General features: G+C 45.1%; 1 protein-coding gene across 2 annotated transcripts in view; it reads left to right on the forward strand.

Moving 5' to 3' along the window:
* The first annotated feature begins 3,852 nt into the window (after positions 1–3,852).
* The window catches only part of SPAG17 (sperm associated antigen 17), a 75,778-nt gene continuing 55,770 nt past the window's right edge, over positions 3,853–23,860 (forward strand). The window contains exons 1-8 of one of the 2 annotated variants that reach the window (XM_083481616.1): positions 3,853–4,033; positions 7,838–7,978; positions 9,481–9,570; positions 12,282–12,413; positions 14,541–14,739; positions 15,854–16,048; positions 20,079–20,260; positions 22,363–22,503. In XM_083481616.1, coding sequence (XP_083337742.1) covers positions 3,932–4,033; positions 7,838–7,978; positions 9,481–9,570; positions 12,282–12,413; positions 14,541–14,739; positions 15,854–16,048; positions 20,079–20,260; positions 22,363–22,503 — 1,182 coding nt within the window. In that variant the 5' untranslated portion in view covers positions 3,853–3,931. The remainder of the gene's footprint in view (positions 4,034–7,837; positions 7,979–9,480; positions 9,571–12,281; positions 12,414–14,540; positions 14,740–15,853; positions 16,049–20,078; positions 20,261–22,362; positions 22,504–23,860) is intronic. The other variant, XM_083481617.1, reaches the window with a different exon arrangement.

The raw sequence follows: 23,860 nt of genomic DNA on the forward strand, positions 1-23,860 counted from the left end.
TGCCATATGCTCCAGTTGCCCAAATCCAACCAGTAGCCAGGTGGCTGTATTTTGTAGCAATTGAAATTTCCCAACCATCTTTCAAATCTACTACCTTTTCTGGTCAAATTTTCCATCCTCCAGCTTTTTTAAAGGACTGGTTCGTCCAACTATTTAGGTGACCTTCCCTTCTTCCTTTCCTCTTCCTTTTTGTCTTTCTTTTTGCACACAATTTATCTCTCCTCCCCATTTGTACTTGACTAAAAGCGTTTGGTTGCTACTAGCTCAGGCACTTGAATGAACAGGGAAGGGCAGTATCCTCCCAGCCGAAATTTTGGACTGAATCAATAATTCAGCAAAGAGCAACATTTCAAGGCTTGCTTGAAATTTAAATAAAGATTCCTGGCTCTGAGCAGCCAGATGGGTATAATAGAGCTAGGGGTAGAGGTGGGGGGAAGCATGTGTTTTGGGATATTTTCACAGAATGTTAAATCACACAAAATATTTCACTTGTCTCCAGTGTAAGATCACAACATGACTCCCCTGTAATGAATTCTTTATCTTGGCAGCTCTCCTGCTCTCTCCCAAGCAGCAATCCTCTCTCTTCTTTCGTCTCCGTGTGGGAACATATGGTAATATTTGGAATGTGATTTCGGCCAGAGAATGAGCCTAGCTTGCCCACACCTGTGCAGACCTCCAAGTCACTGCACAGTATGTGTCCAGGCTGAGGTCATGCTCCAACACTATTGTGCGAGTTCAGTTTGCTCACTCTTCTTCCAAGACATGCCAAGAGCCCCAGAATACTGGTTTCACGTAAATCCCATTTGGATTTGTAATTTGTTAGAGACATTATAAGGCAAATCTTCCCAGCTTCCTTCTGTGTAGAACTGCAGCTTTCAAATTCAGACCTAACCAAACCGCTATTGATTTTGGACTAGTGTCTTGGAGAAACACTTCAAGCATAACCCCCAAAAAAGAAAGAAAAAACCAACGATGGTAGACTTTGGTCCATAATATAGAAGGAAAGCCTTCTTTTTCTTTCTACTTCCTTTTATTTCTGGTCCGTTAATGAAAGTACTACACTGAGGTCAAGCCAAAGCTCCCTGTACAATGAACTAGTGCGAAGTATATAGGCTGAACTTGATGGAGTGGTGACAGTCACATCTATTTAATCAAGTTTCTGCTCTGTTCATGTATAAAAGGGATTGGGGTGTGTGTGTAACATATTCACCTTTGCTCTCCATGACCAGCCAGCATTTTCCCCCAGCCTGCGTCCAATACAAGCCAGGCTGGGCAGGTGTGTGTATGCAGTGGCGTAGCGTGGGGGGTGCAGGGGGGGCCGGCCGCACCGGGCGCAACATCTGGAGGTTAGGGTTAGGGGGCGCAAATCCACGGGTTAGGGGGCGCAAATCCACGGGTTAGGGGGCACAAATTACTTGCCTTGCCCCGGGTGCTGACAACCCACGCTACGCCACTGTGTGTATGTCTAAGTGATTGACTATGGGGAGGATCAAGAGTTCAGCTCCCTTCACCCAAGTGTCCCTTCTTGATATAAAAATCAACCACCCCCACCACATTCTACACGAATGGGGCAGACAGATAATTTAACATTGCAGTGTCTAAACCTGCAGATAGCATATAATTATAATGATGATTAAGAACAACATTAAATACCTGGGTTGTGCAAGGAGTCACATACTTCTCCGGAGCCTAATCTGTAAAATACTGAAGAAGCTATGAAACTTTGCTCTCCACAGGCTATGGAAAATTGATATAAATTTTACAGCTTGCCATCTGATAAAAGAAAATTTAATGAAGATGTGGTACCGTTGGTATCTTACCCCAGTAAAATTAGCAAAGATTTATAAAAAATTCTCAAATCTCTGTTGGAAATGCTAATCAGAGGTAGGAACAATGTATCATATGTGGTGGGGGTGCAAGGTGGTTAAGCAATTTTGGATAGTGGTACATGAAGTGCTTAAAAATATATTTAAGAGTTCAATCTTCAAAAGCCAGAAGCATATTTGCTGGGCTTAAAATCCAGTGACATTCCCAAGGACAAAAGGAATGTATTCCTATACGCAGCAGCAGCGGCTAGATTACTAGTGGCAAAAAACCAGAAAACAGAAAAAAATACCGGAACTATCAGAATGGAGAGCTAAAATTTGTGAATTTTCTGAGATGGCAAAATTAACGGCAACAATTAGAGGCTGTTCTAATCAAGAAATTTACCAAGAGTGGGAGTGTGTAAATGAATATATGGAAAGAACTGGGATTGGAGCTCAAATTTAATATGCAATAGCTAAAGTGTGCAAGGATACAAGATGATATCATACACAAAACAATAAATAGAACTTTAATTAACACAACAAGAAACAATATTATGTAGAGAAGATCGCACATGGGTGAAGGGAAGCAATGGGTCGGGGGGAGGGAGGCACGGGTCAATACTTGGAAAATTGTTAAGGATACACAGGTGATTTAAGAGGCTAAGAACAAGGAGTTAAAAGAAGAAGACTAACATTAAAGAATAGAAAAACAAGGGAATTTGGGAAGAATTTGGTACAAATGAAAATATATGAGTCATGTTTTTGCTTGTATTCTGGTTTATTTTGGATGTAAAGTCTTCTGTTGAAAGGACTGTACATAATAAAATAAAATAAAATAAAATACCCTAAAGAAACTTTGCTCTACACCGGTGGGAAAGGTGAGAGCACCCTTGAAATGCTGGGCGTCTAGTGAGAAGCCTCTGATCTTGCACTTATTAGCTTGCAGTGGCTGAAGAGATTGCACCTTTGGTACAAACTCCAGGTGAAGGACAAATAATCTTTGCCATTATCCTCGGAGGTGGACATGGAGTGGATGTGCTATGCTTTCAAATAATATTACGTATTGTGATGTCAGATTAGGTGATTTATATACACATGTACATTTTGCCTTTCAAGGCTGCCTTTAATATGCCTGCCAAACCTTCGAAGTGCCTTATGATACACTTTCCCCCTCTATATTTTTTCAATATCATATCTTGAGTTGTCTCAGTGTAATAGGATCATGCGTTAAGCTTAGTGGTGCATTTTATGTGCAGGAGTTCAATGTGACAGCCCCAAAGCCATGTCCCTAAGGAGAGTCCAGAGCCATGCCCAAGAAGAGCGCAAAAATGCAGGCAGAGAAAAATAACTAGCAGACTTTTAGAAGACATCTGAAGGCAGCCCTGTTTAGGGAAGCTTTTAATGTTTAATAGGTTATTGTATTTTAGTGTTTTGTTGGCAGCCGCCCAGAGTGGCTGGGAAAACCCAGCCAGATGGATGGGGTATAAATAATAAATTATTATTATTATTATTATTATTATTGATCCATTATTTTACACGCACAGAGAGAGTTGCAATACATAGCGTAATACACATTTTTGAAGAATCAGCAGGATTGCAGTCCTATGCACTGTTAACACTGTGAGGACACACACAAACACTGAAGCGCAATATTTTGACGGGTATTTTTATTATTATTTCGTAAAAGCGCACGCCGCCCTTGAGACCACAGGCCAGTTTACAGCATGAAAGCACATGATGCATTTCCCCCCCAAGGCGAGTTTCCCAATATCCAAACGTGAGCAAAATGTTATGCCCATTTCAAAGAAAAACTGCGAGCCGAGGTGGGAAAAAAGATGCTGAGAAACACGGATTAATCCGGATTTTCGTCAGCGGCGCCAAAGAAATACGTGGATAAATAAAAGCAGGGGCCGTGAATTAACGCCTATTGGATTAATAATGATAATTGTAACTGCCAGCCAGGCCGAAGGGCAGGCCTCGCCCCTAGGCCAGGCGGCGCTGGGGTTGCCGTGGCAACGGCGGCGGCGGCGGCGGCTCTTTGGGCGCATGCGCGCAGGGCCGGCCCGCTTCTGGTTGCCAAGGCGACCGCTCGGACTCTTCCTCTCCCTCCGGGGAAAGTGGCCATGGCGCCCAAGCGGCCCAAGAGCGGCAGCGCGGCCTCGGCGCCCACCGGGACCGGCTCCAAGAACTGGGAGGCTGGGCTGGTGTCTGCCCGGTTAGAGGAGGTGCGTTGGGGGGTGTGGTGTGGCGGGGAGATACACGTGTACACACACACACACGTTCATATATATGTGTACACGCATATATGTACACACAAACGTATATACACACATATACGTGTACACACACCCATATATATGTGCGCACACACACATACACACAAACACAAATGTACACACATGTACACACACATATGTACACGAACATACACAAACGTACACACAGATACGCAGAGGAGGTGCGTTGGTTGGGGTGGGGCGGGGAGACACACGTACACACACACATTCATATATATGTGTACACACATATGTAAACACATATATACACACATATACGTGTACACACACATATATGCACACACACATATATACACACAAAGGTACACACAGATACACAGATGAGGTGTGTTGGTTGGAGTGTGGTGGGTACACCCACCCACACATTCATAATATATTCATGCACACACATATGGAAACACAAACATACACACACATATACATGTACACACAAATATATGCACACATACACACACACAAACGTACACACAGATACACAGAGGAGGTGCGTTGGTTGGGGTGGGGCAGGGAGACACACGTACACACACACACATTCATATATGTGTACACGCATATATGTATACACAAACGTATATACACACATATACGTGCACACACACATATATGCACATACACACAAAGGTACACACGGGTACACAGATGAGGTGCGTTGGTTGGGGGTGTGGCGGGGTGGGGAGACACACGTGTACACACACACATTCATATATATGTGCACACACATATGTATACATAAACATATATACACACATACGTGTACACACACATATATGCACACATACACAAACATACACACAGATACACATATGTACACAAACATATACACACATATGTGTACACACACATACACATATTTGCACACACATATAGTGCTTTTTTTCTTTAAAAATTGTTTAGGAGTACTCTCATTTTGACTCAAGAAAACCACCGTTTTATAGTTCAAATTGGGGAAAATAAATAACATTAAATGGACAAAAGTACAAAGATTCACAAAATGCTTAGGGGTAGGCGTACCCCTGCGTCCCCCCCAGAAAAAAGCATTGCATATATACACATACACACACCTGTACACACATAGACATATATGTGCACACACACATACACACACACACACACAAACATATATGCACACATATATACACAGATACACACACATGTACACAAATATATATGTACACACATACACACACATGCACAAGCTTCACTTGAGCTCACCTGTGCTAGAGATCCTAGTTTTGCTTCAGAGTCTCCCTCTTTCTTTAGTGCGTTTTACACTGAAGGAAGGGCATGTGATGTGTTGTAGCCCAGGCGAGCCCTACACTTATCCTTGGTGGAATTTAAAGTGGAATTTAGCACATTTACACCCCTCATTTTCTCCAAGGAGCTCAGGGTGGTGTACAATAAAGGATTATTTCATTTATGTTATTATTTGCATTTATATTTCACCTTCCCCCCTCCCCCAGGTGGCCTACCTGGTTCTCTTGCTTCCTAATTCCATCTGCACAACAACCCTGTGAGGTGTAGGTTAGTCTGAGAGGCCTTGACTGACCCCCAGGTTGCCCAGTGAGCTTCCTGGCCAAGTGGAGAGTCAAATCCGGGTCTCCCAGGTCCTAGTCCAACACACTAACCACTATACCACACTGGCTGCTTAGCCCTTGAAGTTTCTTTGATCCTTGGACAGGTGTCAATACTCAGCCTTGAATAAGGAGCTTAATGCATCATTTTGGTCTGAGACTAACAAGAGCACACCAAACATTTAAAGCACATCACTTCACCTAAATAACCCTGGGAATTGTATTTTCCCTTACAGAGCTACAATTCTCAGCACCCTTAACAAACTACAGTTCCCTGGATTCTTCATTTGGCGGGGGTGGGGGTGGGTTCATGTATTTTAAATACACTGAATAAAAAAATGAGCTGTGAGATCCTCAAATCAGATTTTATTTCAGCCACAAATTCATGAGCAGCCTGATCCTTTGTGGCAATAGGCATTTCTAAGCCCACCTGCAAACAGTAGACTTTTGTTGTTGTTTAGTTGTGTCCGACTCTTCGTGACCCCCTGGACCAGAGCACACCAGGCCCTCCTGTCTTCCACTGCCTCCCGCAGTTTGGTCAGACTCATGTTGGTAGCTTCGAGAACACTATCCAACCATCTCGTCCTCTGTCCTCCCCTTCTCCTTGTGCCCTCCATCTTTCCCAACATCAGGGTCTTTTCCAAGGAGTCTTCTTTTCTCATGGGGTGGCCAAAGTCTTGGAGCCTCCGCTTCAGGATCTGTCCTTCCAGTGAGCACTCAGGGCTGATTTCCTTCAGAATGGAGAGGTTTGATCTTCTTGCAGTCCATGGGACTCTCAAGAGTCTCCTCCAGCACCAGAATTCAAAAGCATCAATTCTTCGGCGATCAGCCTTCTTTATGGTCCAGCTCTCACTTCCATATATCACTACTGGGAAAACCATAGCTTAGATGAGCCTAATGCTTTAAAGTGACTAGTCAGCATAGTTAAGCAAGTCACTAGTTTCACAGCTTTACTGCCCTTCTTAGGGTTATCTACAGTGCCTGATAGTTTCATATCCAACGGAAAATAATGGGACATAATTCAGTTGCAACTAATATTACATTGATTTCTGCTTAATTGCTTTATTGTGCTTTTATTTTTTATATCATATATATATAAATGAAAAATCCTAAATAAAATAAATGCCACGTTCTGCTCTTCCCTCAACCCCTGTAAATCCAGATGACACCTGTGCAGCTAATTTAAAGGAGATGCTGACAGAGGCTGATGTAGTGATACAGTATCAGCCATTGCTCAGTCAATTTCTTATTAAAAGGATCATTAGTATCTTAGCCTTGAAGACAGTTCAGTAATTTGTGTGGAATGTGGCAGAGTTGCTGAAGGTCACATTTGGCACCCCAAATGCTACTGGACTTTATTATTGACAACTGTGAAATGTACGATGGCTTGATACATTATTGATACATTATTATTAAGGTCATTACCCATTAATTTCATAATGGTGCTGCCAACCTTTCAAGCAGCCCTTTAATAAGCAAGACTAACAAAGTGTATTTATTGGCTAACAGTGGAGATGTGTATTAATTGAAAGAAGGGCCATTTACAGATAGCAACACAAGGACAATCCTGATTACTTTCCACACTGTCAAGCTTTTGTCTTACATCACCGAAGCCCTCTTTTTTTATTCGGAAATCTAGCATAATGGCTTTAGGTTTGAATTTTGCTGTGGCTGGTTTCAGTATTTTGGGTGAACCTCAAAAATAGGAGTTAAATAATTAGGTGTATTTGAAGTGCAGACAAAGGATAGTAAGAATTGGCAAATATGACAGCTCTGTTTGGAAACCATTAGCATTTAACAGCTTACCGTATATATCCTGATGGAAAATATAAGGTCATATTTGAGCAATCATTTCAAAAGCGTAGCTTGTCATTGCCTTTGCAGCTATTAATACAAAATTCCATTTGTTCTGAAGTGTGTTTTGATCTGCCATACATTTCTAAGTGTGTAAGAAATTATAAATTTGAAACTTTGCTTCATATTATTTTCACAACCAATGCAAGTATGTATGTCTAAATCATACAGAGAATTGTCACTAAATTTTGCTAGTGTCAAATACATTAAGAAAATTATTTTGCAGTATAATATTGCCATCTGGTGGTAAGAGAGTAGTTGTCTATACTTCTTGAATTTAAAATTTGTTTGTTTGTTTTTGGGATAGGAAAATTGGATTCCCAGTATCGCAATGGTTGTTGGGGAACAAACCGAGGATGAACTCCACACAAAGGCCCTGTCTCTTGCTGTGCAGGTGCCAATGCGGAGGCTCTTTAGCATGGTGACTTGGGAAGGAACATTAGCGCAGGTATTTGGTATTTATAATGGTGAGAGGTGGGGTTAAAACTGAAACGAGAATGCATCTCTACCTATGACCAATAGTGATGTAAAATAATGGTCACCCCATTGCCACGGGATGGAAATGTGCTTCCTGGTCTCCTGGGATATGAGTCTCAGAATAAGCTGGAGGAGAAGGACGTGGGCATTGACAGGGAGGCAGAATACAGTGGTGCCCCGCAAGACGAATGCCTCGCAAGATGGAAAACTCGCTAGACGAAAGAGTTTTCCGTTTTGGAGGTGCTTCGCAAAACGAATCTCCTATGGGCTTGCTTCTCAAGACGAAAATGTCTTGCGAGTTCCTGCGGGTTTTTTTCCTCCCCCCCCCCTTTTTCTAAGCTGCTAAGACGCTTATCAGCTGATCCGATAAGCCGCTAAAAGCCGCTAATAGCGCTAATCCGCTAATCCGTCAATGGGCTTGCTTCGCAAGACGAAAAAACCGCTAGACGAAGAGAATCGCAGAACGGATTCTTTCCGTCTTGCGAGGCACCACTGTATAAAGACTAGATGTAGCTGGATTGAGAGGAATCACCCTGGGGCTCATTTGCATCCCTTGAAACTGGATTGGAGGAAGGAAATTGAAAGCTGTTTTACCCCCTTTGCTTTGTCAGATATCTGAGTGGAAATCTGGGAGCAAGAAGCCTGTTGAGTCTTGACACTATACCTTATAAGAGCTTTATTAGCAGTAGTGTAAGACTTTGGTCAGGATAGTTTTAAATGTCCAACATGCAGCATGTTTATAAGCCATGTAGAGTTCAATATACTTAACTTTCCTTAGAGTTCAATACATGTACTCTCCTTAGAAGATTAGGCTAGGGATTTAAGGAGTAGCAAAACCAGTTCTGTTTGCGCAAAGGATCATTGGGCATGCACATGATAAGCCATTTTTGAGTTTCAAAACCAGATTGTGATATGGCATAGGAGCTTGCTAGTCAGAATTAAAAAAAAGGTAAATTTTACCTTTCCCCAAGTCTTCAGACTCAGCTAAAGTAGTCTACATTAAGCAACACATCTCACTCTGAGGATGTCTGAGTATTATAAACCTAAACCTAAAGGTAAAGGACCCCTGACAGTTAAGTCCAGTCACGAACAACTCTGGGGTTGCAGCGTTCATCTTGCTTTACTGGCCGAGGGAGCCGACGTTTGTCCGCAGACAGCGTTTGTCCGCTTCTGGAGAAACCAGAGCAGTGCACAGAAATGCCGTTTACCTTCCCACCAGAGAGGTACCTATTTATCTACTTGCACTTTGTCGTGCTTTTGAACTGCTAGGTTGGCAGGAGCTGGGACCGAGCAACAGGAGCTCACGCCGTCGCAGGGATTTGAACTGCCGACCTTCTGATCGGCAAGCCCAGAGGCTCAGTGGTTTAGACCACAGCGCCACCCATGTCCCTATTACAAACCTAGGGGAGCATAAAATAAATTCAGAAAATTAATTCTCTTGTCTTTGTTCATTACATTATATATGTTTTACAGATCATGGCAAGTGGAGAAGTAAGCAAACCAAAGGGCAAAGAAAAAGAAAAAGAAAAGGAAAAAGAAAAAGAACCGCCTTTGTATACTGAGGTGAGTGAAAGCATTTTTAATTACCATTGCTTGGATTACTTTTCTATCTCTTGTCTCTTCGGAAGAGAATGCTTTCATGGTTGGGGCTGTTTGCTTTGCAGCTGGTACTGAAGAAAACCTTGAAACATTTTTTTATGAGATGCTGGATGTAGAATAGTGTACACTATACCATTTCTAGTCAACATACTAAGGGTAAGCAATGATGTGTCAGGATGTTATATGGTGAGCAGCTAAGTGCTACTTCATACGTCATTTCACACGTCTGCACTTATTTTGGAGTCCGAAGCAAGACAGCTTCAAGGCACACAACGCACAACTGGACTTGTACAGATTTGGACTCTATATAAAGTCATCATACCAAACCATGGTTTGCAAGATTTGAGCTTCCAGGGCATAAACAAATAATTGTTTAGAATTTCTGGTACATTTTTTTCTTTCTCTTTGTTTGGCACTCCTCTAGGTGCAGTGGACTGTAGAAGGCCACCAGGTCTCAGTCACATGAGCAAGGTTGGCATGCTTTTCCTGGATCCCATTAACCAACCTGGTGTTCCTTCAAAGCATCTTCAGGTTTAAGACTACAGACAAGCCACTAGTATTATTAATACCTGATGTTCCTTCTCTACACTGCTATAGCGCATAGTGGTATCTGCATCTCCTTCCTGAATCACTGGCCCTCTGGTCCTAGCGCAGGCTAATCCAGCATTGTCCTAAGAATAATAAACAGTGTTACTTTATAATAATAAAAATAAATGTAGTTAACAGGAACCACACTCGCACCCAGCCCTCCAGAAGTCAATTACAGTGGTGCCCCACAAGACGAATGCCTCGCAAGACGAAAAACCCGCTAGACGAAAGGGTTTTCCGTTTTCCGATGCGCTTCGCAAGACGAATTCCCCTATGGGCTTGCTTCGCAAGACGAAAACGTCTTGCGAGTCTTGCGATTTTTTTCGCTCCCCCCCTTTTTCTAAGCCGCTAAGCCACTAATAGCCGCTAAACCGCTAAGCCACTAAGCCGCTAATAGGGTTCCTTCGCAAGACGAAAAAACCGCTAGACGAAGAGACTCGCGGAACGGATTATTTTCCTCTTGCGAGGCACCACTGTAGAGTAGATATAAATATGTTAGGAGTTGTGCTCATGTTTCAGTTAACCATGGAAAGATGCACCTGTAATTATCACTTTAATTACACTCTCCATGCTCAGGAGAATGAGACCTGGCTCTTTCCCCTTGCTTTCTTACACCCAAAGTAATGCCCCCCAAAGGGATGGTACCCTTTGGTGAAAACTTGCTGCATTTAGGATATCATTTAGAAGGTTTCCAACTTTTCTGACTTGTTTAAGTCCTCCAAAACTATTAATCCTTTACACAGTTCCAGTGCAGCCTGCAGTTGATGGTACAAAGCGAAAGTGACTCTCCCTCACTCACCATATGAACCCTAGCAGCTGTAGGCTGGGAACTACATAGCATCTTTCTCTGCCCTTGCATTTGTCGAGAGTGAAGCCCTTTGACTGCATTCTCAACATGAAGCCTGCCAGCTTCAGACAACATATCGACATGCAGAAAAAACAGTCGTCCATACCTGTGAAAGCAAAATCGACACCATATGCAGACGAGTGCAATTTCTCCAGAGGTGTGAGGGTATGAGAGGATGTCAGAACTGTGGAGTAACACCTCATTCATTCAAAAGCTATAAATAGATCCAGTATGCTTAAAAAGAAAATTAGAGAAATGTTTTATATAAAGTCTTCCTTAGAAACACTTTCAACCTTGGAAGAACGTTTTAAGAGTCACTATCATGCAACCCCTCTCTTTCTTCTAAAAACTATTGATGAGTTTTTGTGTCATGTTGTTGTTTTTAAGTGGTTATGTGAATGTAAGGAAAAGATTCCAGATGTTAGTAAGTTATATGAAATTTGGTGGAAACAAGCTGTAAAAAACATAGTCATGAAACAGCTTGTCAATGCCACACATCTGGACAACGTAGCCGTGTGTTCTTACTGCTGTCATCACCCAAAGAAAATTCAATAACCTTATTCCACCCCAATTAGGCTATACACCAGCAGAATCAGTATGAACAAGAAAGGGGGAAATTGTACCCGGATGGAAACTCTAGTACCCGAAAGTATTTCTGAAACTGCCGTTGGTTAGTTTCCATTTGTGTTTGCAGGTACAAATAATAGCAAGGTTCCCATTGTTGGTTTACCATCTGAACAAATTGTACTTAAAAATAGCTATGTTATAGCAGCACCATATCATACCTGAAATCTGAACCTGAAGGTATGGTGGAATCTATGAACACCGCTTGAATGCTAAACCAATAGTGCTTGTTGTACTGGAATGGGACTGCATCATGGGCATATCGTTGTCCCATGTTCTAAGCATCTGTGTTTCCATTACATCCACATCCATTGTGTAATTTTGCACCAGGTCAAATATGGCAGGTTCACACTTCTGTTTGCTACACTCACCAAAATTTGCCAACCTGTTTTGCCCAGGTTGCTATTGGTGAATTACAGCCTTTCCAGGGGGATTGGAACAGGCTCTATAGCTGATTTTCCTTACCTTTGAAGACAGGCCAGACTTGCAAACCAGACTGGTACATCCCTATTCCTCGTTCCCTATCTTTAACCAGTATGCTTATGTCTCCTGTTCCAGGACACCACATATACTGAATTTCATACTGAAGCAGTAATCATTCGCTTTCTCTTTGCAGGTGTTAGAGGTGGCAAAAATCATTCTCAATAATGGAGAAGCACTTCCCGTAACTCTGATTGGAAAGTTAATTAAATATCAGATGCTCTGCATTAAACAGAAGGACCTGCAGAGAAGGGCTGCTGAAAAGAAGGTATTTTAGGATCACCTGGGAGTAAGTCCTATTGAATTCAATGGACTTCAGAGCTGAAACATAACAAATTGTACTTTTAGTCAAATGCGAAACAAAATACCACTTGAAACATAAGCAATTTGTTGAAATAGCAATCTGTATTATTTTTTGTTGCATTCAGAGATGGGCTATATTTTTCTAACTTTGCTTATCTGTGGTATTCATTAGTACTCTGCATTTATTTAAACTGAGTTTAATTTTAGTTGTTCTTGCTGTTGTTACTGTTTAGGCAGCGGTCCTAACTTTCCTGGGAGGCTGAAGGGCCTTGGGAGGTGGTATTAAGTGATTTTGACAGAAAAGGAGTGCCATTGGCAAGGGAACACTTAAGATGCCAGAAGTTGCCCAGTACAGCGGAATGAAACTAGGTGTATTAAGTTCAGGCATGCATCTGCCAGATCTAAAGCGCGCATGCACACACACACACATTCCTCAAGCAAGCCCAGAGAAATGGCCCAACATCATGCCAGCCCAGGGTACAATCCTGCCCTGGTCACAACAAAACCCTGAAGCAAGGGGCTAGGAGGTTACTTTGCCAGTGGATTTTCCTGCTAGCTTAAATGCAGTTTAGCATTGCGTGGACAGGCAGAGACCCCTGCCCCCAACCCCAGGCGACTCCCTGGTGGAATAATGACTCATGACAACATGTTATGGGATTAAAATTGGCCAGAAATTTATTAAAGATTCAGATGTAGGGAGACCTTGGCTTAGGCCATGGGTAGGCAAACTAAGGCCCGGGGGCCGGATCTGGCCCAATCACCTTCTCAATCCGGCCCGCAGACAGTCTGGGAATCAGCGTGTTTTTACATGAGTAGAATGTGTCCTTTTATTTAAAATGCATCTCTGGGTTATTTGTGGGGCCTGCCTGGTGTTTTCACATGAGTTTTCACCCATGGTTTAGAAAGACCTTTGAGAATGTAAGAGCAGCTTCCAGCCTGGGTAGGCAGTAGTGGGCTGGATGGACTGATAGGCTGACTTGAGTAATATAATAACATTGCTATCTTATAACTATTTGCCTCTTCCAGTGCCAGAGTGCCTGCCTTCCCTGATTCGATATAAGCCATAAAGTGGAAGCAGAGATACTTCCCTTGAGGAAGGGCAGAATAAAAATGTAACCACTCTGACTAGTAGCAAACTTGAGTGTTTGGATGACTATTCGTTTGGAAACATTGCCAGTTAAAATGGGGGGAGGGGAGGGTATTTTAAATGGTCTGAGAAGAATCTGAGTTGTCAGGGTGTGTGGAACGTCAAAGTATTCGTTGAGGGGTGAGAAGGAAACTAAAATATCATAGGGAAAAGAAGGAGGTTGCCTGTTTGGGCTCCAGCAGGTTATAGCGAGTATCCTGGAGGGCATTAGGGTTGAGGGAGAAGTGTGTTGTGCAGTAAACAAACTCTCCTTCCTGCACATAGCTGTCAACTGTCCCTTATTTGGCAGGAAAGTCTCTTACCCAGCACTATGTCCCGCTGCTTATTGATGATGTCCCTTAAATTTCCTGGGTTTCAAAGGAAGCAGCTCCTCTCCCTCCCTCCCTCCCTGCCGGCCAGGGAGGAGGGAGGCTCCAACTGTGTTGCTTGGCTGCGTTGCTCACCCAATAAGGAGTCTAAGAACGACAGGGAGCTTGCATGCCTTGTGCCAATCAAATTGGCTGCGTTGCCTGGGGATTCGCCTTTGCTCAGCGCTTCCCAGCGGAGAGGTGACGGTGGTTTTCCTTGCTGCATCCCCTTTGCCGGGTTGCTGCGCTGTGGGAACCACCGCTTGAGGCTTTGTTTGGCTGCTGGCTGGGCTTTCTGCCTTTGGCTCGGAGGGGCTCAGAAGTTGAACATACCTGTGCTTGGAAAATCCCTTATTTTGGCTGCTGGTCCCTTATTTTCAAATCTGTAAGTTGACAGCTATGTTCCTGCACCATGCAGGGATGCTTCAGTAGGAAGGAGCAAGGGGGTGGAAAGGGACTCATTTTTCCTTTTCAGGACACTTACTAGATTTGGAGCCAGCTGCCTCAGATAGGAGTACAAATGATTGTATTACGCCAATGTAATATTTCCCCCTGTTGTTTTTCATAAGATGTGCATGTAGTTTATCTAATTTGGTAGACAACCGAGGACAAGGACAAGGAGAAAGACGAGAAGGGGAAAGGGAAAGGGAAAGGCGGCAAAAAGGAGAAACCTCCCAGTGCCAAAGGCAAAGGGAAGAAGAAGGGACCTGAGTCACCGAGTGCGTCAGCAGCTACCATTAAGAAAGACACCAAACTTAAACGACGTGGAGAAGAAGATGATCTTGACAAATACATCGGTGTGTAAAATACAAATATGCTTCATGTCAAAAGAACTACAGATTCAGGACTTCAGACTGATTCACACTAAGAGGAAGCTGTGGCTAATCCTGGCATTCTGAGGAGCCCAAGCATATGAGACATGATATTAGAATGTAATAAATTAAATTACAGGAAGCCAGCAAACATAGAATATATGAAGACAGTAAATGACGATTAAGCAAATCCTTTTGATCTTTGCTTTTAGATTTCACATATTTTTAGAAATTTGTCCTGCTAGTTTCAAGAGGAACTTAGCATTCAGCAAAGCATGTTTAGGCTCACAGCTTGCAAAATTTGCCTGTAAATACTAGAAAAGGTCTTTCATTTCTCTTTGTGACTGCCTTGTGCACACAGGCAAAGAACCTTCTTCTCATTCAGAAACAATTCTTGTACTTAGTAATAGAAGATGATGTGTATCCAGAAGCATTTCAGGTTCTGAATAAGCAGGCATAGGAAGAGCAGGGTTTTCCTTGGATAATTGTTCCCATTTCCTGCTCACATGAAAGGAGATGGGATGCTCCCCCACCCCCATGTTGCCTTCCATTGCTTGCTCAGTGAATCTCAATATGGTATAACCCTTTAAATGTCACCTGTCAGTTATAGCTTTGGCAATGCTTGCTGGGAAACACCTCAGAAATAAAATAAGGGATCCCTTTACTGCCTCTTTCATCCATTCCATGGCAGCACATTCCAGCATTGGCAGGAAAAAAAATTCCTTGGAAATGCCTTTCTGAAGACAACAAAGGGAATGATACTACTTGGGCAGGACATACAGTTATCGACTCTCTCCAAACACTAAATGTTAGTTAAATAGTTGCACACTAATAACCTTATTTCATAAGGGTTTCTCTCTGCCTCCCTTCCCCCTCCTGAGTTACACCCATTCCCCTTATAAATTGCATATGATACAGTCCACACTGTAAGTCTTCAAAGGTTACATGCATTTGAAAAGCAGGATTTGTAAAAGATGTATTTATGGAAAATAGCTTATATGCAAGCCATCTACCATATATATGTAAACTGCCAATTTGGATGCTTTCTCAATATTATGCTTTAATAAAACCAATGAGCTTTGTATGATGTTTTGAACAGATGATGAACCAGATGACGGTGCTCAGTATTATTTCATAATTAGTGGTTTTCCCTACCCTCAACTTCTGCCTGTGCTATCCGATCTTGGGATCAATGTTGCAAGCGTCATTAAGATTTCGTCTGACAATTATGAGCCACTCCAGACCTACCTGGAAGGAGTTGCTCTGCAGGAAGAACCATTTCTTGAAGCAGAAGGTAGGCTGATGATTAGCAGTTGTATGTGATATGAAACTGAAGATCCACCATTCTTATTCTTGTTTTAGATGGGCATTTTTGTTGTCGCATACTTTGAGCACTTTAATTAGCTGTTAGAAGAAAAAACCCCAAACCCAAGATATACTGTTGATATTTCAATAGACTTTAAAATCTGTATCTTATTCCTGAGCTAAGTCCATTTCTGGATGAATCAGAAGAGTAATAAGTAATGGTGATCATGGCACAGGGCACAGTCCTTGCAGAAAAACATTGGGGAGTCAAACTGATACTTCTTCCTCCCACCCCAAACTCACTTATAGCTAGCAAGTGCATACTAGCTTAATAATAATAATAATAATAATAATAATAATAATAATAATAATAATAATACAGTGGTGCCTCGCAAGACGAAATTAATTCGTTCCGCAAGTTTTTTCTTCTTGCGAGTTTTTCGTCTTGCGATGCACGGTTTCCCATAGGAATGCATTGAAAATCAATTAATGCGTTCCTAGGGAAACCGCCTTCAGACCAGGTCCGGGGACAGTCTGTCCCCCGACCTCTTCTGAAGGCTGAGGGGGGGGGGGGAACAAGGGCTTTTCTTCCCACCCCCAGCCTTCAGAAAGCTGTTCTGAAGGCTGGTGGTGGGAAGAAAAGCCCTTCTTCCCACCTCCCGCCCCGCAAGCTCCGGGGACAGGAGGGCTTTGCTGCCGACCTCCAGCATTTTAAAAGCCCCTGCTGTCCCGGGGCAATTTTAAAATGCTGGCGGGCGGGAGCAGAGAAGCAGCCCCCTGCGACCCTCTCCCGGCTGGAGAGGTGACGTGCGCCTATGGCAGGAGCCTCCATAGGCGCGCGTCACCTCTCCAGCTGGGAGAGCGCGCGGGGGGCTAAAGCAGCCCCCTGCGACCCTCCCCCGGCTGGAGAGGTGACACGCGCCTATGGCAGGAGCCTCCATAGGCGCGGGTCACCTCTCCAGCTGGGAGAGCGCGCGGGGGGGGGGGCTAAAGCAGCCCCCTGCGACCCTCCCCCGGCTGGAGAGGTGACACGCGCCTATGGCAGGAGCCTCCATAGGCGCGCGTCACCTCTCCAGCTGGGAGAGCGCGCGCGGGGCTAAAGCAGCCCCCTGCGACCCTCCCCCGGCTGGAGAGGTGACGTGCGCCTATGGCAGGAGCCTCCATAGGCGCGCGTCACTTCTCCAGCTGGGAGAGCACGCAGGGGGCTAAAGCAGCCCCCTGCGACCCTCCCCCGGCTGGAGAGGTGACACGCGCCTATGGCAGGAGCCTCCATAGGCGCGCGTCACCTCTCCAGCTGGGAGAGCGCGCGCGGGGCTAAAGCAGCCCCCTGCGACCCTCCCCCGGCTGGAGAGGTGACACGCGCCTATGGCAGGAGCCTCCATAGGCGCGCGTCACCTCTCCAGCTGGGAGAGCGCGCGCGGGGCTAAAGCAGCCCCCTGCGACCCTCCCCCGGCTGGAGAGGTGACGCGCGCCTATGGAGACAGACAGCTCTGCGCCGGCATCCAGAGCGGGGCGGGACTTAGCGCCCCGCTCGGGATGGTGGCGCAGATCTGCCTGCAGTCCCAGGACTGCAGGCAGCTTTGCGCGGCCATCTGGAGCGGGGCGGGCTTCGCCCCCGGCTCCCGATGGCCGCGCAGAGCTGCGCTGAACCCGGGACGGCAGACAGCTCTGCGCCGCCATCCCGAGCGTGGCAGGACTTAGCGCCCCGCTCGGGATGGTGGCGCAGATGTGCCTGCAGTCCCCGGACGGCAGACAGCTCTGCGCCGGCATCCAGAGCGGGGCGGGACTTAGCGCCCCGCTCGGGATGGCGGCGCAGATGTGCCTGCAGTCCCCGAACGGCAGACAGCTCTGCGCCGCCATCCCGAGCGGGGCGGGACTTAGCGCCCCGCTCGGGATGGTGGCGCAGATGTGCCTGCAGTCCCCGGACGGCAGACAGCTCTGCGCCGCCATCCCGAGCGGGGCGGGACTTCTCTGCTGTCCCGGGGAGATTTTAAAATGCTGGGGGTCGTCAGCGAACGCTTCGCTCCCGCCCGCCAGCATTTTAAGATCGCCCGGGGCAGCGGAGAAGTCTTCGCTGTACCAGGAAGGCAGGCGGGGGGGAGCAAAGACTTTTGCCCCCCGCCGGCCTTCAGAAGAGGTCCAGGACCTCTTCTGAAGGCCGGCGGGGGGCAAAAGTCTTTGCTCCCGACCGCCAGCAATTTAAAACAGGTCCCCGGAGATTTCCCTATGGGCTGTCGTCTTGCGAAGCAAGCCCATAGGGAAATTCGTTTTGCGAAGCGCCTCCGAAACAGAAAACCCTTTCGTCTTGCGGGTTTTCCGTCTTGCGAGGCATTCGTCTTGCGGGGTACCACTGTAATAATAATAATAATAATAATAATAATTTTGTGTACCCCGTCTTTTTGCCTGGGTTGCCTCAGACATTCTGAGAAGCTTCCAACAAATATACAAAGACACAATAGAACATCACACATTTGCTAAGAGTTTGCCCAGGAAAGCTTTAAACTAAATCCTATGGGGGAGGGAAACAATATTACAGATGACAGGAATACCTAGTACTGGGAATAATAGCTTCATTTACGGAAACAGCTGGAGGGAATGACTTGTGGTTTCAGCTTCTGTACTAAAGCCCAGGGTATGGGAAACAAGCAAGATAAATTTGAGCTCTTAATATGAAGCTCATGACAGGAATGTAGAAATTGAGTAAATCCTATTCAAAAGAATAGACCAAACAGGAAAGGAGGAAGAAGTACATTACATTAGGGAAAATTGCTTTACAAAATGTGTACATTAGTGTCACGGAATGAGCTGGCCATTTCCAAAGGCTGCCAGTTGGCGTTAACTCTTTATTAGCACAGACCTGACTGGGTGTCAGGCCTAATGAGCACAGCAGCTTATTCCCTGTAAGTCTTACTCCATGAAATCAGTTGCCAAGACTAAAACTCCCTGTCTCCCCACAACCATCTATGTCTCCTCCTCTCCAGGGCTCCCCCCCCCCTCAGCAATCGGAGGCTGTGCCTGTCTTTGCTCCCCCTGTTTCATGCTTCTTCTGTTTCTGGGAGTTGGGGAGAAGGGAGCTTGTCACAGCAGGAGGGGGAGATACCCATGACACTTCACCAGCTTGATTCATCTCTGCTTCTTGACCTCCTTCCTCCCACTTGCCTGGTTCAACTTCTTCCTCTGCCTCTGGACTTGTCTTTGCCACAGACTCCCCGCTCACTAAGCCCTGTTACCTCTTCAGCTTTCAACACCTCTTCCTCATCTCCCTCTGACCAACTCATTGTTGTCCCACCACCTGGGTTCTGAGCTTTTACCCCTTTGGGTTCCACAGCTGGTTCCTCCTGCCATTCCTCTGCTTCCAAGCAGTCCATCACAATTAGGAGAAATTCTCACTAAAATTCTGATCAGTTTTCATGAGGACTTAACAAAAAAAAGCTGTCATGGAAAGGTAGAGAACTGAACTTAGAAATACAGTGGTGCCTCGCAAGATGAAATTAATCCGTTCCGTGAGTCTCTTCGTCTAGCAGTTTTTTCGTCTTGCGAAGCAACCCTATTAGCGGATTAGCGCTATTAGCGGTTTAGCGGCTATTAAAGGCTTAGCGGCTATTAAAGGCTTAGCGGATTAGCGGCTAAAAGGCTATTAGCAGCTTAGCAGCTTAGAAAAAGGGGGAAGCAGGAAAAAATCGGAACACTCGCAAGACGTTTTCGTCTTGCGAAGCAAGCCCATAGGGAAAATCGTCTTGCGAAGCAGCGAAAAAACGGAAAACCCTTTCGTCTAGCGGGTTTTCCGTCTTGCGAGGCATTCGTCTTGCGGGGCACCACTGTATGACAAAACCGAAAGAAACCAAAGTTGACAGATTCATCCATTCCTATGTATCATGTTATCTGACCAAAGCTTAGATTATTAAATAGGCTTTGCAAAAGAGCTGACGGTGCCTTAATCCTTTTTGCCCAAAGTATGTTTAAGATTTGCTATGGGCGTACTTGCCTGCTAAAATAATTCCATGCTCATGCAACCCTAGTTGTCGAAGCTGAAAAGAAGAAGAAGCAGAAAGCTGCCAAGGACCTGAAAACCTTCTGGAAATATTTGGAACCAATTCTGAATAGTGGGAAACCAGGATCAAATCTTTTTCAGATAGCTCGACTCCATCACCTAGTCAATGAGTCTTCCTTTCCTGCTGACTGGAGTAACACTGACATGTTGGTTAGTAGCAGTGCTATTTTTCTAGAAATATGGTGCCAGAACTCACCCTCATTTTCTTAGAATGGCAATGGTGCCCACCTGAGAGGTGCCAGAACTGAGTTCCTGTGAGTTCGCCCTGAACTAAAGGCCCTGGCTAGGCGTACTGGGTTATATTTGATGTCGCACTAAGGTTAACATTCCATTAGTGCATGGATTTCTCCTTGCGCCATTGATCATTTCCCCGCTCTCCTTGCCCATGCACCCCCTAAATAGGATCTAAGGCCTTCTCCAACACTTTGGATCAGATTTGGGGATGGTACGGGCCATATGGGAGGAATTCTCTTGTGCCCGTTGTCTTTTACAAGAAGCATTTGTGTTGTTTAAGTGGGCAATAGTGCATGGTGTGACATTTGTTTCTCATTCTGGAGTGGGAATAGCTGTTAGTCTGAACCCTGAGGTTTAGCATAGTCCCTCACCAAGGTATTGTTATAGATCAGTATACCCTTAAGGTTCAGTTTGAGGCTTTCTAGAGCAGAGATGGGGAACCTCCAGCCCATAGTGAATCTTGGCCTTCCAGAGAGTCCACTTTGGCCCACGAAGCCATTTTTCCCCAAAGTGCCAACCCACACACCCATCAAATGATATATCTGGTGCTGTCAGCTGATTGGTGGGAGGACAGGGTTTAATGCATCATTCATTGGTTCAAGCAGCCCAGCACTCGTGCTGGAGCCTCTGAAAAGCAGAGGTTCAATCAAGAGCGGTCTGAAAGGGAGAGTGCTCCTCTGTTTAAAATCTGAGCGGGTGGCAATGAGTAGAAAGACGTCTGCATTGTACAGGCTCCTTTCGCTTTCAGCCCTGCTTCCTGCTCAGATGTTTAAAGGCTCCTGTCTCCTACCCATCCCAAGCAGGCAGCAGAGGGTGGGGAAGAGGAGAAAGAAGCTCACTCATTCAGTTGCTTAAAGGGCTTTACAAGTCTTCCCACACTCCACTTATAAGCCTCCAAGATGGAATCTTTAAAGGGGAAGCGTGGCGAGATTTGCAAAACTATACAAGGGATTTTGACAGATAGTTGGGACAACCCACCTGTCAGTTTGTATGGTGTCATCATGACAGGTGGGTGACTAAACCCACTTGTCAAATTTGGCCTGTCTGTGGCACTTGACACCAAAATGGTTTCCCATACCTGTCCTGGGGACTAGTGTAGTAATCAAAATACAGTGGGGGGGGGAGATAGAAATTTGGCTAAACTTTGTTTATTTGTGATGGTCTATATCCTCTTGGGTGATGCAGCATTGTAACTGGAGATGTGTCCAGTTGGGTGGCAGTTGGTTGACTAAGAGAAATAGTTTTTCTGAGGTCTGCTACTCCTGGCTTGCATTCCAGTCTCCAATGTGCCTTGTCAACCGTCAGTGCAGTTAGGCATGCCATGTGGTTGGTTAATTCCAACATATTCCATAGGGGTGTGTGATTGCCAGTGTGGTGTAGTGGTTAAGAGCAGTGGACTCGTAATCTGGTGAACTGGGTTCGATTCCCCGCTCCTCCACATGCAGCTGCTGGGTGATCTTGGGCTAGTCACACTTCTCTGAAGTCTCTCAGCCTCACTCACCTCACAGAGTGTTTGTTGTGGGGGAGGAAGGGAAAGGAGAATGTTAGCCGCTTTGAGACTCCTCAGGGTAGTGATAAAGCGGGGTATCAAATCCAAACTCAAAATTGCATCACAGGGAAGTAACTCCCACATTGTTCATCTCTGATCATTGGGCATGGTTAAACAGAAGCTTCATTTGCAAAACAATATGTCTTGTATACCACATTCTCTTAAATGGATGATGGAAAGATAAAGCATTTACTTTAGTTGTCATTTGGCTTGGAATTCTGGTCTTTGGCGGTATGGATTTACTGCCACGTGCTGGTGAGTGGAAGAACAAATAGGAACCCTCCCATAATGGAAAGCTGGGCTTTTTTGAGGTGGGATAATATTAATATTAAAATGCATTCAAACTGAATCACGCTTGTTGTGTTATTCAATAACATGTATAATTCATTGCTTAGAAGTTGGCTGAGTTCCTATGTGTTCTGCATGTTATAAAGCCAGTCTTTATATTTCCTTCTTTTCTTTTGTGTAGCTTGAATTTGGAACGGAGCTCTTTGAAGTTGTGGCATGTTTGATGTATGACTGCCTGGACTGGAAAAGGCAGCATCAGCACTACTTGAAATCCACCAAATTTATTAATGTCCCCGTAGTAGAAAAGAAGAGCAAGGCTGAGGTCAGAGACCACGTCCATGCTTGGTAGCAGATATATTTCCATGTAAAATTGTGCATAGGAGTACATTTCTGCATAAATATGCATCATCTGGCAGATAATTCAGTGTCAGTAGTGTGGTCCAGAACCAAAATGGTTGGATGGATTCGTCTTGGGAAAGCCATTACTTCTCAGGTCACTGGGCAATTTTATGATCCTGCTACTACTTTGGGGCACTTATATCTGATCCAAGCACAAGTAAAGAAGAAGAAAACACCCCAAATGGCAAAGAAGGGAGGAGTACACAAAGTACACGAATACCAGTTGCTAGGCATCACAAGTGGGAAGAGTTGCCTTCTGATGCTGCTTTTGAGCTTTGCACAGGCACCTGGTTGGCCACTGTGAGAACCCGAAGTTGGACAAGGTGGGCCATTGGCCTTATCTAGCAGGTTCTTACGTTCTTACTACCAGCCACACAGCCAGGATCCATAGGAGCCCTGCCAGTTGTGGGGTGGCGTGCCAAAATGTACCAGTGGAGACATAACAGAAGGAGCCAAATTGGTCTGAGCTATGGGGAGATTCCCCTAGAACAATTCTCAGCTCCACGTACAATCTAACCTCCGCCAGACACAATAATGCCACAGCAGCCTGCTGCATTTGCTACTGTAGAGCAAATCTTGCTCCACAGGGGTATGAATCCCCCTTTTTTACTCACCCACCACATACCTGTACACACAGACTCATGTATCTACTGCACATGTAAGCGCTTTTTGACTTCAAAACACAGAAGAAGTGAGAAGAGGCCAGACACCCTCTCCCACCCAAGGACTCCCTGGAACAAGGGTTCAAGATGCATGGGGGAGGGGGTGAAAGGAGCCCTTTGTCAGGCATGGATAAGGAGGGACCGAAATAGACAACACAGGAAGCCATAGCCATTTGTCTTAGGAGCAACCTACATTTATGACATTGCACAGGCTTAGGAAGCAGGAGACTGCAGTTCAGCAATATTTCATTGCATTTCGAGGTAGTGAACCTCCCAAAGATCGGGTGATATGGTGGACTTTTGGGTGGGGCAGGTATTTTGTAGTAATGTATGACTACCTAGCAGTTTGAAAGCATGTCAAAGCGCAAGTAGATAAATAGGTACCGCTCCAGCGGGCAGGTAAATGGCATTTCCGTGCGCTGCTCTGGTTCGCCAGAAGCGGCTTAGTCATGCTGGCCACATGACCCGGAAGCTGTACGCCGGCTCCCTCGGCCAATAAAGCGAGATGAGAGCCGCAACCCCAGAGTCGGTCATGACTGGACCTAATGGTCAGGGGTCCCTTTACCTTTGTGACATAGTCTGAGGACATAGAAAATAACCCTTCTTTTTACAGTTTAA

This window comes from Podarcis liolepis (assembly GCF_965112155.1).
Source record: "Podarcis liolepis genome assembly, chromosome: 17".
Classification (NCBI taxonomy): Eukaryota; Metazoa; Chordata; class Lepidosauria; order Squamata; family Lacertidae; genus Podarcis; species Podarcis liolepis.